The 18627-nt window shown below is 29.8% G+C and overlaps 1 protein-coding gene across 7 annotated transcripts in view; it reads right to left on the bottom strand.

Moving 5' to 3' along the window:
- Positions 1-5428: 5428 nt before the first annotated feature.
- LOC106466834 (mitogen-activated protein kinase kinase kinase kinase 5-like) overlaps positions 5429-18627 on the bottom strand; it is a 93437-nt gene continuing 80238 nt past the window's right edge. For all 7 annotated transcript variants that reach the window (XM_022395534.1, XM_022395542.1, XM_022395556.1 and 4 more), the window contains 3 exons: positions 18203-18295; positions 9670-9796; positions 5429-7071 (listed from right to left, as the gene is read on the bottom strand). In XM_022395534.1, the coding sequence (XP_022251242.1) occupies positions 6984-7071; positions 9670-9796; positions 18203-18295 (308 nt within the window). In that variant the 3' untranslated portion in view covers positions 5429-6983. The remainder of the gene's footprint in view (positions 7072-9669; positions 9797-18202; positions 18296-18627) is intronic.

Genomic DNA, 18627 nt, shown 5'->3' with positions numbered 1-18627 from the left:
CGGCTAGTGCAGATAGCCCTCTTGTAGCTTTGCGCGAAATTCAAAAACAAACATTCCGAGCATGATCCATTAGTTTAGATAGTGATTATGCTGACCATGAAAGATAATTGGAGTTACTGTCATGTTCTTAAAACTAATTTTGAACAATATCCATGATGTGGATTCTATATTATGAATTTGGAAAGGAGGGTATTTGACATATTTTTACTGTACTACTAGTACAGGAAAGGGTGAAATGTGACTGGTCAGATTGCATCAAATGCTTCAAGTCATTTATTGTCTCCAGCTTGTGGTCTAAGTAATGCTGAAGCTTTGCTTTCTTGTTTGCATTTGAGATAAGTGGATTTTGGACTGCCTGTTAGCTTCCATATGACAGGATTTTGAATGTCCTCCAGATGGTACAGTCATAGACAATCATAGCTCAACCAGTTGAATGAACTGATCAATAAGGACACATTGTCCTGTTTGGAATCCTTTTTTTGAGTAGAATTATTCTACTAACATTTTTGCCAATTGTTCCCACATGACTAAAAGACCATCAGCACTGTTCAACATAGTCTGTTTTATTCTCCAAAGAAATTTAATTAAAATAAATAATATGAATTTTTGATATGAGGTTGACATGTACCACTGAAATGCAATATTCTTGTTTTCACAAAACATAAGTTACACCTGGGTCAAGGTTACTGTAACCACCTTACCACACATGCAGCAAGTGTTTGAATATCATAACTCTGGATCCTCTCTCAATTGTCACTTTAGTTTGGTACTTTACATTTTGAGTCTTGTTGATAGCAGTCATCAAGATTTATTTCTTCAGCCGGTTATTCCTGGCTTTTACTGAGGAGCTGATAGCCCAACCACAATTCTTTTTTACTGACAATTTCTTTTTTCTAAGACAGACTATAGCTATGTTCTCTATCAAAGTGCACCTGCATTTTTATGTCAAATTAACTCCTTTTGTGCAAATGAAGTCTGTGAATGTTGCTGTTTGTTTTATCAGTTAAGACTACACCTTTAGATTTAAAAAATTTTTCAAAACAAATGTGCTGAGTAATCATATGAATAAAACAAATAAAAAAACCTTATTATCTTTCTTTCCTTCAGTTTACAGGATTGTCATTGTAATTTACTCTAATATACAACTTGATCCATGTTTAATGTTTTCAATATTTTATCCTTTTAGTTTTTATTACGTATCTCTGTTTTATTCGTTTTCCACACACTTCTGCAAGTGTGTCAGAAAATAATTTCTGAGCTACAGTACAATGGGCTTTTATAAATTTCATATTATAATATGAAAGAGCTATATTAAATATAAGAACATTCTGAAAAATAATGTACATCTAGGTGTAAATTAGCATATTCAAAATAATTCTATACAAGACCATAGTATACTATAGTTCAAGCTACCCTAAACAGTCTTTAATGGAGCTTTAATAAATAAAAATACAAGTAATACACAATATCAGATAAACCAAATTAAAATTAGTTAAAAGTATTTAGAACTATCTAACAGTCTTTAATAGAAGAAAAACTGTGTTATGTAATAACCTCATTCAAACAGCAGTTGATTCCTATTTTTCTAACGTTTGGTTAAACAAAGAAAATACTAGGAGAACATTTCAGTAAATTTGTATGTGCCTTAAATTCAATAAAAACTGATGTTATAAACACAAAATACTATAAAAATTAATTGAAAGTTATTGTTGCATAATAAATTTATATGCTAAGTATTATGAGATTTTGCAGAATTGATAACAACAGAAATGTTGTAAACATGTATTGAATTAACAAGTTCTTCCCCCAAAACTACAGGATTTCATTCAATGAGAATGCCAAATGTTTTTTTTTTTAATATAATAATGGAACAATGTATTATAAAACTCAGAAAAAGCTTATGTTCAATGAATACATTTGTTTATACTCTAGTTCAATAGACTTCATTTTCATAAAAAAAGCAAAATAAAATCTCTACACTAATGGTTGTTTTTTCCTGAGTGTCTGGTGTTAAAGTTATTGTTTGTTTTGAATTTTGCACAAAGCTACATGAGGGCTATCTGCGCTAGCTGTCCCTAAGTTAGCAGTGTAAGACTAGAGGGAAGGTAGCTAGTCATCACCACCAACCACCAACTTTTGGGATACTCTTTTACCAATGAATAGTGGGATTGACCGTCACATTTTAATGCCCCCACGGCTGAAAGGGCGAGCATGTTTGGTGGGACGGGGATTCGAACCCGCAACCCTCAGATTGCGAGTCGAGCACCCTAACCACCTGGCCATGCCAGACCCGTTAAAAGTTATAACTACAAAAATGTGCACTTGCCAATTAGTAATAATTTAATGTTCTTGAAAATAAAATAAATTTATATACTTCAGCTTAAATCTTTAGATGAATACATTTTTACTCAAGTACCAATACCCAAGTTTTCTGAAAAGCTTTAAATGTTGTACGTTAAACCAATCTTGTGTTAGAAAATCCTTATTCCCCACACAATGTTGTCAGAAAGACAGTACATACTTAAATAACCAAAACAATTCTCTGCATCTGCAAAAATTCAGTTTATTCTTTACATCAGCATTTACATATACATTTTAAATATAATGAGTACACATCTTGTAACTAATATGGTTGTTCATTAAAAACACTAAGTTACTAATGTATAACTATTTAAATTATCTTGTTGAAAATATATTTTTAAAGATACCTATATACAACCTGAAAGTTAATGCAGAATAAAATTATCTCATAGTCATTGGTCAAATTATTGACATTCATGTTGAACCAGATGAGTTTATTGTTTTGTAGCTTTTGCAACTTATACTAGATACTCTGAGAGTAAAATTCTAACTTAATCTAAAACATGTCAATATTCTTGTTCCCTGTTACAATAGATACTACATATTCTAAGAGAAACATTTACAATTAACCTAGTAAGTGCTAACATTTTTACTTTTTTCTTGCTCTAACAGATACTAAATGTTCTGAAAGAAACATCCACAGGTAATCACAGGAATGTTAATACATTTCTTCTGTTCCCAGTTCTAACAGGTACTACATATTCTGAAATTCATATTCACAATTATAGCATTTACTTCACCTAGTTGGGTTTTGCTAACTCTTGAAAGTTATCTCCATCGAAAATTACATTTTTTTTATTTAATATTTTTTGGTATTTATACAAAAGATTTGATGTAAATTATTCTTCAAAATTTGAAAAACAACAGACATATTATGTATGAGATATGAGAAAAACCAAGTAAGAATGTGCATTGTCACTTGCTATAATGTTCTAATTTACTGTGTATTTCAAAATTTTACAGTAACGAAAAACATAATTTTTGCCTTCCATACACTCACTTATTTTTTGTAATGCATTTGTCATTTAAGTTTTAATTGTGAGAAATACTTATTTCATAAAGAAGCCTCATTTTCAAATGGGTTGTACTTATTAAGAAACTCCATTCCAGATAAACTCCAAGTAATAAAAAACCTATACGTTAGTGTTAGAAAATGAAACTTTTTCAAAGTTTTACCAATATTTTCTAAAACATTAGTTGTATTCTACACAAACAAATAAATTATTGTAAATACAATTTTCCACATTTCTTGATAGAATGTATAAACATTACTATTTTTGAAGTTCTCAACCGTAAATGATGACACAACAGATGGTCAACTATGCATGTGACTGAACCTTTCTGTAACAGATATTTCTCTTAGTTATCAAACTTCAATCAAGTAGTTTATTGTTCATCTAATATGGCTGAACTACTACAAGTGTGACAGAAGAATGAATACTAATTAACTCTGGTGAATAATATTAGAGAAACAGTATGTTTTCTTATTCTTTAAGAAACAATTGGAAGGTTCTGAAATGAGCTTCAAAACTAAGTATGGGAAAGATTGAAATAAAACCTATAGCATTTTATAAATATTAATAAATTAAGAGTTATAACCTAATGAGAATAAACTTAGTAGTCCAAAATTCTTATTGAATAAATATCTATAATAGTAAAGAAGATTTGAATATAATATATTTATTAGTCAGTTAATGTTTAAAGTTTTATTGTTAATCATAATTTTTATAATTGCAGCTTGCTTGAAAAGAAAAAAAAGCCCACATTTAAATACTATTTTTAGTAAAGAAGCTACAAGTTTTTTCAAACAAAAAATCCCTAGTCTTAGAATAATTTCCTTACTTGTAAACTCTTATACTTCAGGTGCAAAAAATATTTTGCAAAGTAAGACTAACACATCCATAAATTACTTAATACTAGTACTCAATAATCATGATACGTAAAGTCTATAGTAAAATTCTAAATGCTGGACAAACTAAGCCTAAAATATAAAATCTTAAATTCATACACAACTAAATAAACACACTTCCAGTTATCTAAACAGAAGTTAATTTATTGTTTAATTTTTTTATATAACAGAGCAGTAACTGGGTGAATATTTTTGACAGAAAAGTTTTTAATATAACTGTTGGAATCTATTAACAGTTGGTTTTGGACCTGAAGGCAAAAGTAGATTTTAAAACCTTAACCATGCACTTAATCAAATAATGTCACGTCTACAAAAGTTGAAAAATAAATTGTGTTTGCTTAACCTATGTAAACTGGTACAATCATAAAAGAAATAAAATATACATTCAACATAAAGTGATTAATCTTTTATGAAGATACTGAAACACCAAAGCTACAAGCATTTGCATTCTTCTCCAGTTAAATGCAACATGAAACATAAATACGACATTGACATATGAATAGTTTTTTTCAATAAGCACACCATAGTATTAATCTTTTACTATCAAGAAAGGTTTTTGATCAGTTTCAGAAATAATTCTTCAAGGCATATAATATAGTATTTCTAACTTAAATCATTGGCATAGGTGAGTATTGATTTTCGTTACAAAATAAACTGTTTAATATAAACTTCACTCTAAGGCATCACACTACTTTGGCAGCAACATTTATAAAACCTCACAACTGTTCACTTAATAAAAATTCTTCTGTTGTTGCACTCTCACGTGATTAACACATTACAGTTTCAGTATTTGAAACACATACTTTTCAAGTGATGAGAAATGTAATGTTTATCCTTTAAACATTAGGTTGTATCATGTTCAAACACAAGCACAAATTGATATCATTACTAAAGCATCCAGAACACTACTTAACTGTTCTTTATCACATTCATAGCTCAAGGATCTCCTTTGTTTACTTAAGTAGTATTTCAGCATTATACAAACAATCACAACATATACAGTTTTCATAAAATAAAAATACATCTTTTATAAACACAAAAATAAATTACATTCTTATATGTCTATCAAAATGCAGGCATTTTAAAACGTAGAAAGACGCTGAATGCATGGTAACCATCTTCTAGAAAACACTTAAAAAGTTCCTTTTATCATGATTCACTAGTGCCAAGGAAAACCAAGCAGGTTAATGCTTCAAAGATTTTAATGTAAATTTAAACAGATTATCCATTTAAAATAGATTATAATTAGCATGCCTCAATGACATGTAGCTTCAGTTTAACAAAAAAGTAGAACAGAAATCCTATTACCTATGTTAACAAAAATAAAAATGGTAATTATCTTACTTACATTAACAACAATTCCATTTTATATTGTACATTAAACCTAAGGAATAGAGAAATCAGTAATCAAGTACACATGTCATCTAGCAACATGTTCAACTCAACGTTAGAGCACCAATCTTCTAACCATTGTACCTACTCACTTTCAATTTAATACAGGTATGCCTTATGAACACAAATGTTTAATTATTGTACTTAAGCAACACTTTCAGTTTAAAAATGTAGGACTGACGTATGTACAGAAATTTGACTTTATAATACCCATTCACATGCTGTTTTCAGTTTAAAATATGGGTGTAACTCATGAACAGAAATTTTATTTGATGGTATCTATTCACCCATTGTTTTCAGATAAAAATGAATATGTAGCTTGTATGTAGATGTTGCAGATCATGTTAACTACTTACACAACACTTTCAATTAAAAATATTGGAATAAGTTATGAAGTGAAATTTTAGAGCATGGTACCTGCTCACAAAATACATTCAGTTAGACATTTGGGAATACCTTATAAAAAAAAAAAAGAGATTTTACAGTTAGATCATACTCACTCATACAATACTTTGTTACAAATTTTGGGACTCATTATGAACAAGAATTTCAGATCATCATACCCATGTACACAATACTTTCATTTTCAAACCTACTCACAAAATAGTTTCAGTTCAAAATTTGGGTGTAACTTATGAACAGAAATTTTGTATCATGGTACCTAATTTCACAATACTTTCAATTTAATATGTGGTTGTAACTTACAAACAAAGGTTTAAAATCATGGTATCTACTTACAAAACACTTAAATGAAAATGTGGATGTGCAACTCAGAAGTAGACATTTTAGATCATGGTGCTTATTTATACAGAGTTTTCAGTTGAAAAATAAAGCATAAATTCATAAACATGATATATATTCTAACACACATTTGATTTGAAAAGTCAAATCCAACTTAGGGATGATATAAACCAGAAACCATGTTTAAAAAGCAGCTAACTAGGTGGTTTAAGACTTAAAGAAAGGTTATCAACTATGTAGGACAAGTTTATTAAGATGCAAAATAAATACAAAGGTGTTCATGCTATAGGGTATATAAACACAGCTAGGTCATCCACAGTACAAACCATGTACCTATGTGGCAAGAGAAGTTTCCTTCTAAACATTCTAGAAGTCTAAACATTACTATGATATGGTTACACATCCTGTTTGTTAACAAGCAGCAAAAGATAGATAAACACAACACTAACCACCACTAAGTGTCTGACTGCAGATTTCACTGTAAGATGGACAAAATAATCATATTTTTGTTGCTCATTCCAATTATGTAAAGGTTTACATGAAACGTTTAATTCCACAATACTAGATGGCACCACAGTCTTCAGTAACTATTTTCATGACCAGCTAATATGTACAGGTTGGAAGGAGTGTTGGGTTCATCAGTAGGCCTACTTTCTAACACCACTATCCTACAAGAGAAAATGAATTTAATAAAAATCATTCCCATCATAAGTTATGTGTTTTTATAGCATGTATGTCATATAAAAAACATATTATAGTTATATCAAACACAGTTTATTTAAAACTAATTTAAATGAAAGGTAAAGATTAATTTTGGTAAACGTTTTGAGTTTAGCTTTCTATGACAGTTTGAAGACACCAGGAAATACTATCACTTGTTTGAGGTCAGTGTAGGTTAACTTTTGTTTTTTCATAAAAGAGAAGCTATAGAACTATAACAGAAGACAGAAGTGTATGCAATGCTGGTTTATATTTACAACAAACAGTTCACACAAACATGAACTGAAATGAATGGAAAGGTAACAGCTCCAAGGTGTTAAAATATACATCCTTATTAAACAATATCTGATGAGAAGGGAGTAGCTACAGTTTCAGTTTCTCCTTATTTATTGAATTTTATATAGTTCATTTCATTGTGAAAAGGTTTTTCACTTTTATGGTTTTCATGTTAGGAGTTTTGTCAATAATGACATCAGAATTGAAGTCTTTTCACTGGTCAGCGGTAGGGTAAAATTCAGTTATTTGCAGAACATCTTTTCATTATTCTATTTTGGACTTGTCTACCTGTTTAAATATTGTACAACTTTTTAAAAGTAATTAGTCTGTATGTTGGGGGCACTATTAAACAGATAAAAATAACCTTGCTTAACTTACACTGACCAATTGGAAACTTAAGATACCAGTTTGAATTAGTTTTTAAGCAACCTTAAGTACATGGAACTCTTATGCTCTTCGAGATGACACAGAGCACACATTTCCTATTTGATACATACCTACAAAAGACATCAGTGATATAAAGTACATTTTCAGAGGTAAACATGTAATAATGACAGTTGTGATTCACATAATCAGAACATAAACAATATAATGTATGATTGACAGGTTCAAGTAGAACATCCAGAAAGTCAAATCTAATGCATAGGCTCAATAATCAGAACACCCATAACAGCTTTTAGTCAGTAACATCAGGTAGAATACAGATTTTAGTCGGTAACATCAGGTAAAATACAGATTTTAGTCGGTAACATCAATTACAATAGACAAATACAATTAGTAATGTCAGTTACAATAGACAAATACAATTAGTAATGTCAGTTACAATAGACAAATACAATTAGTAATGTCAGTTACAATAGACAAATACAATTAGTAATGTCAGTTACAATAGACAAATACAATTAGTAATGTCAGTTACAATAGACAAATACAATTAGTAATGTCGAGTGCAATAGACAAATGTAATTAATAATGTCGAGTGCAATAGACAAACATAATTAGTAATGTCGGGTACAATAGACAAACATAATTAGTAATGTCGGGTACAATAGACAAACATAATTAGTAATGTCGGGTACAATAGACAAACATAATTAGTAATGTCGGGTACAATAGACAAACATAATTAGTAATGTCGGGTACAATAGACAAACATAATTAGTAATGTCGGGTACAATAGACAAACATAATTAGTAATGTCGGGTACAATAGACAAACATAATTAGTAATGTCGGGTACAATAGACAAACATAATTAGTAATGTTGGGTACAATAGACAAAGATAATTAGTAATGTCACGTACAATAGACAAATATAATTAGTAATGTCAGGTACAATAGACAAATATAATTAGTAATGTCGGGTACAATAGACAAATATAATTAGTAATGTCGGGTACAATAGACAAATATAATTAGTAATGTCGGGTACAATAGACAAATATAATTAGTAATGTCGGGTACAATAGACAAATATAATTAGTAATGTCGGGTACAATAGACAAATATAATTAGTAATGTCAGGTACAATAGACAAATATAATTTGTAATGTCAGGTACAATTGCACAAATGGCGTCAAAGTAAGCATGCTGTGACTTTTTACAGAATGCCACTCACCATGGTATTACATATTTGATCCCAGAGTCATCAACTATTCATTGTACACTACAGTGCTGGTCTAGCAACAGTTTGTGGTAGAGAAGAGTAAATACAATATACAGTATCCAGGGATACTGAAAACAACTGTAGATATGCATTTTGGAGGTTCGAGAGATTATACAAATGCAATATTCAAGCTGTATGATGAACTAAAGTATTTTTATTCTTCGCATGAAGGTCAACTTGAACTATGACTGATGTCAGCAATTCACAGACATATCTTGAGTACAACTACTTTTGTAACAGACCCAATTTTTTTGCACACAACAAACTTGTACTTATTACTAAAAGCTTGCCACATTTCATGTAGATACACATAGTAAATTCAGAATTATAGTCAACATTCATTCTCCAATATGAGCTCAGTTCAAAGAACCAACTCCATACACAGTTATGTCAGGTACAATAGACAAACTTAATTACTAATGTCAGGTACAATACACAGATTTAATAAGTAATGTTAGGTACAGTATACATAATCAGAATGTTAGTACTGATACATACAACAAACATAGTTACATTAATCATTAATAATAAGGGATAAATTGCAAATCACATTATCAGCAATACCAAGTATGATAGATATAAACTTAAAAAGAAAATAACTTTACCTATCTGATCCCAACAAGCGGAATATCCGTGTATTGTCATTGATTTCTTGAACTACTTCGTTGTCTTTGAAACTGCGACCTTGCATTCCATGTTCATGAAATGCTAAAACACTATCTGTTAGACAAACTGGAAAATAAAGCAACACACTCATTATTCTACTATACATGTTAAGTCATTTAAGAAATTTATATATTTATCCATAAATCAAATTGTAGCAATCCAAGACTACAAAACTAAATGCACTTTTAGTCATATCACAGGTATATATCATCATCAGTGTAAAAAAAATTGAAACTAAGTAAAACTAAGCATACGTAACTAGATTTTCAAGAACTTTATATAACTTTGATAACAGAATAACCAGCCAAACTGGTCTTAAAAAATAAAGATTTAATTTCATCCAAAAAAAAGAAGAGGAGGATGATTTATGGTTAATCAGCTGTAATAATTTGACTGACCTAGTAGAGTTAGGGTATAGAAAATAACAGATAAAATAGTTTTACTGAAAAATGTTTGAAATTTATTTAGGAGGTTGTAGAGATTACACAAATCTGACAATTTTCAGATAAAGAAAAATATCTTTAATCTTATCATGAAAATCACTTTGCACTTAGAGCAGTCAACACTTTGATTCCATATATTTATGTAGTAGAACTTTTTAGTGATTTTTTTTTGTCTACAAAAGTCATGTAATGCATACTGAAAGCTTGGAAAATTTCATGAAGATACACAAAACTTTTTAGAAGTTATAGTACACAAACTTTAAAGGTCAATTTGGGGTCACAAATTCAGTCAATCTGATCAAGCCTATAGCGAGAAAGTTAAGTGAAAGTTGAAACATTTTAATGATTTTATCCCTTATACTTTCAACACTTAATGTTTAAAATGTAAAAAAATGGTTGGATAAAATTACAAAATAGAACACTTTTCGTGAGGCTAACAAAATTAGAAACACAGGCTATGAAAAAAAAAAAGGCATAGTCAAATCTTTGGAAGACACAATAAGTAAGCAGAAACTAGTAGGTGAGAGTTTCTCCGATTAAAACCACCCAGTGAATTAGTTGAAAAATAAAGTTTTAATTTACAAACAATTACCTTTTTGGGTTCTGTGTTTTGTTATATGTTGTGGAAATTTTATTCTGCATCTTTGATAATTTTCCTGTTGCAGATCATTTTATTTGGTCCTAAACCCTGATAAGGGATTAGTTGTTATTAATCAAGTTAATTCTAAAAATGCTGATATTGAAGCTAAGTGTTAAGACTAGAGTTCCCTCTAAGTTGTGTGGCTGCACAACAACCAATCAAGTGCTGCACACATCATTATTCCAGCTGTGCACATCCTCAGTAAAAGTAAGAAAAATGTAAAAATAGGAATCTCTTTAGGTTAGTTAAGTTAGATCAGGTACAATGAATAATAATATTAATATAATAAAAAACTCACAAGGCATGCACACAAGCAGCTCGTGAGTAATGTAATTTGATAGAGTAACACAAGCCACACATCTCCCAAGTGGTTTACAATTTATAGTGGTGCGAATAGTAGTTAGACATGGTCCAAAGGGCAATAAGCCAATAAAATTTGAGTATAAATAGATGTATACTGTTATGAGTTTAAAGCTACTTAGGATAAAGAAATGTAGATTTGTGTTACAATTTGAAGTCATTCTAGAATACAAAAGAGGGTAATGTAGTTTTATTTCAATGGTTTTTGTGGTTACGAGGTCGGTCAAATTTACCAACCTTGTAGAGAGTTAGGGTATAGAAAAAAAACACAAAAAATATTATAAAGTTTCACTGAAAACAAATGTTTGAAATGTATTTAGGAGGTTTTAGAGATCATGCAAATGAAATTTGAGGTTTTTGGGATGAAGGATAGTATTTTAAACCATAACATGAAAATCATTTTGCACTCGGACTAGTAACGAAACAGACTCAATATATTCACTAACAAATCTTTAATAAAAATAATTCCTTAAAAAATCTGATTTTTTGTGTACAAAAAACTTCTAATGTTTCCCAAAAGTCAACCAAATTTTGTGAAGATACGCATACTGTATTAAAAGTTATAGTATAAATGCTTAACGAGTGCAAATGTGTATATAGACTCGTTATTTTATATCGAACCTGTTGCGAAAGGGTTAAAGAAATTCAATAATCCGAGCTCTTTCAAAAGTTTATGACTTCTTCCACAATAAAACAAATCCAATTTTTAAATGCATTCAGTCACCTACATTTTTGAGTTTAGCAAATAATCCCAATTGCAGAATTGGGGAAAAAACAAGACAATTGTATTGTACATTTCACAAATACATCATCAGGTACAAATTGAAATGTTTAGTAACAGGGTTTATATATATATGTTTAAACAAAGAACCAGAAGTGACCTTGACATTCACCTAGAGACAAGTGGGTAAGAAGAGGGGAGGAGCTGAAGTTGGTTTGGTCATTCAGAATTTTTTCTGGATTTGTTTTTAGACATCTATTTATTTCTAAAATTCCCAGACTAATTTTTTTACCCTTCTTTACAGATATGTAAAATTTTGCAGTTTTTTTTCTGGATCAAATTGGTGTTTTCAATACGGTGGGATGCAAAGACTGAATCCAATTTTCTTAATTTACAGCTTCTAGTGTGTTTTTTAATTCTTGTTTCTATGGAACGTCCTGTTTGACTTATCTATACATAAGCACAGTTGCTGTACTTTTTGATTCTGTATTTGTTGTTACACAACATTTTTTCTAGGTTGTATTTACAGTAGAAGGCCATTCTGTAGATTTCTTTGTTCAGTGTGTTATATATTTTGTGAGAAGGTTTTGCAATGTAACTCATCTTCAACCATTTCTTTTTCTTTTTGTTGTCATTTGGTACAATATGTGGGAATACTGATTTTAAATTTTTAGCTTTCAATTTTTCAAGCAGCAATGTGTTAATTAACTTTGTTGTATAACCACTGTTAACAGCAATTTGTTTTATAATTTTGAATTTAGTTTCATGATCTTCAGATGACAAGAGTACAGTGATAAGTCTGTGTAACAAACCAAAAACCTGCTTGAAATTTATCACACCCAGAAATGGGTGTAAATGTAAATAGAGGCAGGTAAATATGTGAATAATATGCATACGACAACACAAATATACAATGAAGATCACACAAGATTGTGTCTAATTATAAATGGATGTACAAGATTCTAAATGCCAAATAAATGTGAAAATCAAGATCTCCCAGATTAATTGACAAAAACCTGTAGGCAAGGGCACAATGAATGTCTGAATAACTACTGGTTAAGTGGCTCATCATAAAACATTGCTCCTAATATTCCCACTCATTTAATGCAGTGCTTAGATAACCTGAAAGACCTTAAAGGCCATCCACAGGTTTTGTACACTTTATCAAAAACAAAATTCCAAAATGGAATTTCCTATTTCTCAGTGCCCCAAAACAACAAACCACAATGTCATTATCACAAGAGTTACAAAAAGTATCAGCATTAACTCAAATCTACTAAATAATTATTAAGTATTACAATAAGGAAGTTTGTTTAAATTGCAGTTTCAAAATACTAGAACTAACAAGCATACAAAGCTTTTTATAAAAAATGATGGAGACATGCTTAAAAATAAATATTACAGAATGTAAAAGCATGTAATTGTATATAAACACTGTCACAATTATGCAATTAAAATGGTTTAAATTGTAGGAGTTTACACCCATGTGTTAAAGCATGAAGAATTTGATGGCTGTACTTGCTGCAAAGTAAAAACGACAATATATTTCTTTCACCCAATATACCTTATGATTTCCCATAGAATTGGACTCCATTATTTATAAATGTTATCTCAGTTTACTGTTGCAATTCCACCTAATAAAGAATTTAAAGAACGTAAAAACTTAAGTCAATATCAAAATTGTATTTCATTGTGGTGTTCAGTCATTTACTTCTAGTATAACACATACTAGTTTAAATGATATTATAAACAATAGTTGTTCGGAATAATTTTATTTGTTGTCAAGGGCACTGTTATGTGTCACAGTCATCACATGGTCTGATGATTATTAGTTAAATCTGTAAAAAGAAGAAGTGTATTCATTTTAGATCAAAATAAAAGACTAATAAGAATGCATGTATAAATAATAACAACATTCATCAAAATAGTGTAATTACACTCCTGATTGTTCCTAAAATATTTAGTAATAAATGCCCAAAATGTCAATCAAAATATCCTGGCCAAGATTGATCATTGTATACATAATGGATGACCTGATCAAGTATGACTTGCAGTGTTCAAAGGCAAGTATTTGATTATTTCATGCAGGATACTTATGATTATGATACTCACTCTATTCATGATTTAAGAAAAACATGCAGGTTCAAGAAGTCTTGATAGAAATGAATAAAAACCCTATAACCCGATCACTTTTGAAAGGTGGATCTTTCTCCTTCAGGAGCAAACTCATTCTGTTATATTACTGCTGTTTGGATTTGCATCTCTCTCTCTCCCCTTTTCTTTTTTATTAATTAAATTTAGACAGTAACCGATGAAGAATTTAGGCTAGAAAGATTGTTAATTATTTCTGAAGTGTTTAAGCTCAATATGGAATTAGGAAAATTCTGAAATGTTTATTTTCTTTATCCTTTCAACAATTTTATGATTTTAGATTTTTCACAAAATGAGTCTTGACCTTCTTTTACACTTAAAATATCATTCCACTAATAGTCATGTGACACCCTATTGGCTTGCAGATGGGGACACATAGTTCAAAGCCTGTTACTGATGAGTGTATTTCCCACTTTACAAGTCATATTTTCTGGAGATCATTTTAATGAGCTAAGTACAATGATGTGGCTTGTTGTCAATAAAAACGAGGGATGTGGAAATGAAGAAGTTAGACTTTCAAGGACTTTTCCAGAACCTCCTGATAAAATCCATTCAGATTTCAGGATTTCCAATATTGAAATATTTGTTTATAGACATTTGGATGACCTGCACAAATCCCATTCTTAGTTTAAAAAGTTGTTTCAAATTATCTCCGAAATTAGTTGGCCACTGCAAAGAACCTCTTGAAACTTCAATGACAGGACCATTATCATTAATTTCATTAACTACCTTTTCACACTTATCTTCCATGTTAAACAATTCCTTCATCTACCAAAAACCCATGAGCACTCTATAGTTTCTCAAAATTAAATATTTATTTTTGTTATTTTTCACAAGTTCATATTTTCTGCTTTAAAATCTTTCTTCACAATTTTCAACACAATATTTAGGCTTTTTTCTTGTCCTTTCTTTGTAGTGTTCCATTTTCTGTACTCACTGCAAGACAGGCAGTGTCTACCTTCCCACATTTTGTAATTAACTATTAATTCTCTCACTATGGGCTCAATAGAATCGACCAAGTTAGTGACCCCAAATTGACCTTTAATCTTCCATACTATAAGTTCTAATATGTTTTGTGTATTTTCATGAAATTTCGCAAGCTTTCAGTAATCATTAAGATTCAATTGCAGACAAAAAATCTGAATTGTTAATGAAGTATTTTTACTAAATATTTCTCCACGAATATATGGAGTCAAAGCATTGACTGCTACAAATACAAAATGATTTTCATATTAAGATTAAAAATACTTTTCTTCTTATATGAAAAATTTCAAATATTTTCATAATCCCTAAACCTTCTAAATAAATTTCAAACGTTTTTTTTTCAGTAAAACTTTGGATTTTCTCCATTATTATCTCTATATATACAAGGATTAGTCGATTTGACTGGCCTCGTAGGTACCAAAAAAATATACCCTTTTTTTCTTTCTAGAATGATTAATATTGTAACATGAAACTAGATTTGTTTTATTATAAATAGTTTTAAACTCATAACAGTATACATCTGTTTATACTTAAATTTTGTTTTATTGCCCAATGAACTATGACTAACTGATATTCATGAAATAAAATTTGTAAATCACTTGGCAAACGTGCAGCTCACATTACCCTATCGAATTATATAACTCACAAGTTGCTCGCAAGTGTACCTTGTGAAACTTTTTTTTATTATGACTATTATTTACTTTACCTAATATAACCTAAAAATTTTACTTATTTTTCATTTTATATATTCTATAATAATAAGTAGAGAATACATGTGACAAACAAGAAATAAAGTACTTACCCAGGTCTTTTTTTTTTATGCAGTTGAGTGCCAGTAACAGCTAACCCTATTTTTTATATATACACACACACACACATTCACTAATGATACTATTGCACTAAATAATTTTTTATTTAACTAAATAATGCACCAAAGAACATAGAATATTCACATGTAAAAAATGGACAATGTTCCATAACTATCACAATTTTTTTTTTGCTTACTAACTATGCGACAAGAGCCATTAAAAATTCAGCTAAGCTCATCGATGCATTTCCCATGGTAATACAGGTTGAAGTGAAAGCAAAATAGACAATTCTCTCTCCAGAAAACAATGTACTGTAATATGATATTTGACAGATTAAAATCTTGGGTTTCTATTGGGGATAAATGCAGTATCAAACATCAGAGGGAACTATTGGCAATTTGTGATTTGACAGGTGGGTGAGGCATGAGGAGTCTGATTTTCTATTTTATGGTTCTCTAACTAAATAAGATTAAAGGCTATAAAAATTATGCTTTGCCCGAGTGATGACATTGTAATGAGCAATTTTCATTAAATTTCGTACTACTTGGAGGTGTAGTAAATAAGTTAGAGAGGATGAGATGCCTAGAGAGAAAATGTCACAATTCTCATATTAGGGGAAATTCAGAATTTTGTTTTAATTCTGTCATATAAGATAACAAACTTAAAACTTATAAACTATTAAAATTTGGATTATCAGCTACATTTTTAAGCCAAATTTATTCATATATCATGATAAAAAGTGGTTTAATTAAATTTTGAATGTAACTCACATACACATGACATACACAGAAAAAAAAATGGCTGTAGCAAAAAAATATTAATAAACATGATAATTAGAGTCAGCAAAAATAATAGTAACTATAACACTAATTTACATGATGATTTGCATGTCAATCAAACAGGAGAAAAACTGTCATCAACAGTAACAACTATACATACAGCATATTATAAGTTCTCAAGGAATCATCTAGATGAAGAATCTTCAATTCTAGTAAGGGAAGTAGGGATTTAAAAAAACCCACATAGTTTCTATATGATGTAAAATGTGAAATACAGGTAACTATTTTACAAAGGTTAAAAGACTTTATGTTCATTGTTGTAATCTGGACCATTTGGTATTCTTTCTTGGTCTCAGCACTGATTTGGACTAACTATTCTATTAATTCACATGTAACATAAAAAGACTGTGTAGTGTATAGTCTTGTTTGTTTCTTATTGTTTAGTATTATTTAATCTGATACTGAGGCATTTTTGTTCAAACTCAAAGTGCTTAGTTTTCCATGCTTACTGCTCACCTGGGAAACTTAAACTTCTGACACTCACTTAGATTTTTGATTCATTTAAGGCAGTTACATCATAGTAAAGCTGATGTTTTAGCCTATAATTATGTCATCATGAAGTAGATAAATGAATGTCAGGTACCCCAGTGAAATTAACAACATGCACAAGCTTCATCATTATCAATCTCAACATGGCATCATTCATAGTAAAATGTTGAACACATCAGTTTTATCATATCATTAACAAATGGTTGGTCATCCACTGAAACATTAGCCATACAAATATTAATGCAATAGTTATTTCCTGTATGAACTGTTCTAATTACACACTCAAGGTTGAGAAAGCAGCCACATTTGCCTTGTTCTAGTGAGTTAATAAGCTGATGATAATAAGAGACAGATTTAAAATATTTGACCAAAGCAGTTTTTTTTTTGCTGAAGAAACTTGGCTACATTACCATTTTCAAGGATTTTCCAGACCTGAAAATTAAATTATAAATTTCCAGAACTTTCCAGGATTTGCACAAACTTTGCATACATGAAACCATCTGTTTCTATAAAGTATCTTATTTCCACACACAATTCTTTTTGAGAATAAAGGCTTAAAAAACATCAAGATGCAGTCTGTGTGGTAAATGTAAACAGGATTGTTCATAAAAAAATTAACTATAAAGTTAAAAAAACAAACAACCTATGTCATGTATGAAATGCAAGCTCTAAATATATTAAGTTACAAAGATCAATAGTTTTTGAGTCAACTAATTAATACAACAACCAACCAACTAGAAACTTATCAATGATGGAAAACAAGAATAATTCATAAACAGAGAACACAACCACATAGTAAAAAGATACAAATGAACTGAAAGACTATCCACTCCCATTCTAGTTTACCATTAAGCTACATATTAAAAAAAACCTTCAACAAATACATATGATAAATAGTTTGAAATTATTTGCTATACACCTAAATAATCACCTTTAAAACTACCAAACAACTCCAGCTTATTGAGCAACAGTTTGAAAGACTTAACAACAAACTAGTTTGTATAATAATAATATATATACTTCACAGCTAACGCACCTATGGACTTTACTTTAAAATCAAAATGCAACTCTGCTGGCTGTCTTCTACTAGACTTCAACTTCCCCTGAAGATTCACCACTTTCACTAAATCTGGAAACAAGAAAATGATTATAATATTTCTAGTTGACTTCAACCTTCCAATACAATTAAATAACTTTTCTCAGACCTTTAAGAAACAAATATAAAAAGTTTCTTTTCCTCTTATTTCTTTTTATACATAACATTTTTCATGGGTTTGTTAGAAAGAATGAATCAAAGTTCCCAGAGGGAGACAAAACGTCTACAGAAAAACTATATTGTAAATTTATTTTAGTCTTTTCACAATTGCTTTGTAATAAAGGTAATTACAGAATTGTTTTTGAAACAATATACAAGTCACAATATGAGTGGTCAAATTAAGCCTAGTATGTGAATTCAAACAG

Source organism: Limulus polyphemus, unplaced genomic scaffold, assembly GCF_000517525.1.
Source record: "Limulus polyphemus unplaced genomic scaffold, Limulus_polyphemus-2.1.2 Scaffold76, whole genome shotgun sequence".
In the NCBI taxonomy this organism is placed as follows: domain Eukaryota; kingdom Metazoa; phylum Arthropoda; class Merostomata; order Xiphosura; family Limulidae; genus Limulus; species Limulus polyphemus.
Note: the sequence above shows the minus strand (reverse complement) of the source record. Positions and strands in the feature narration are given on the sequence as shown.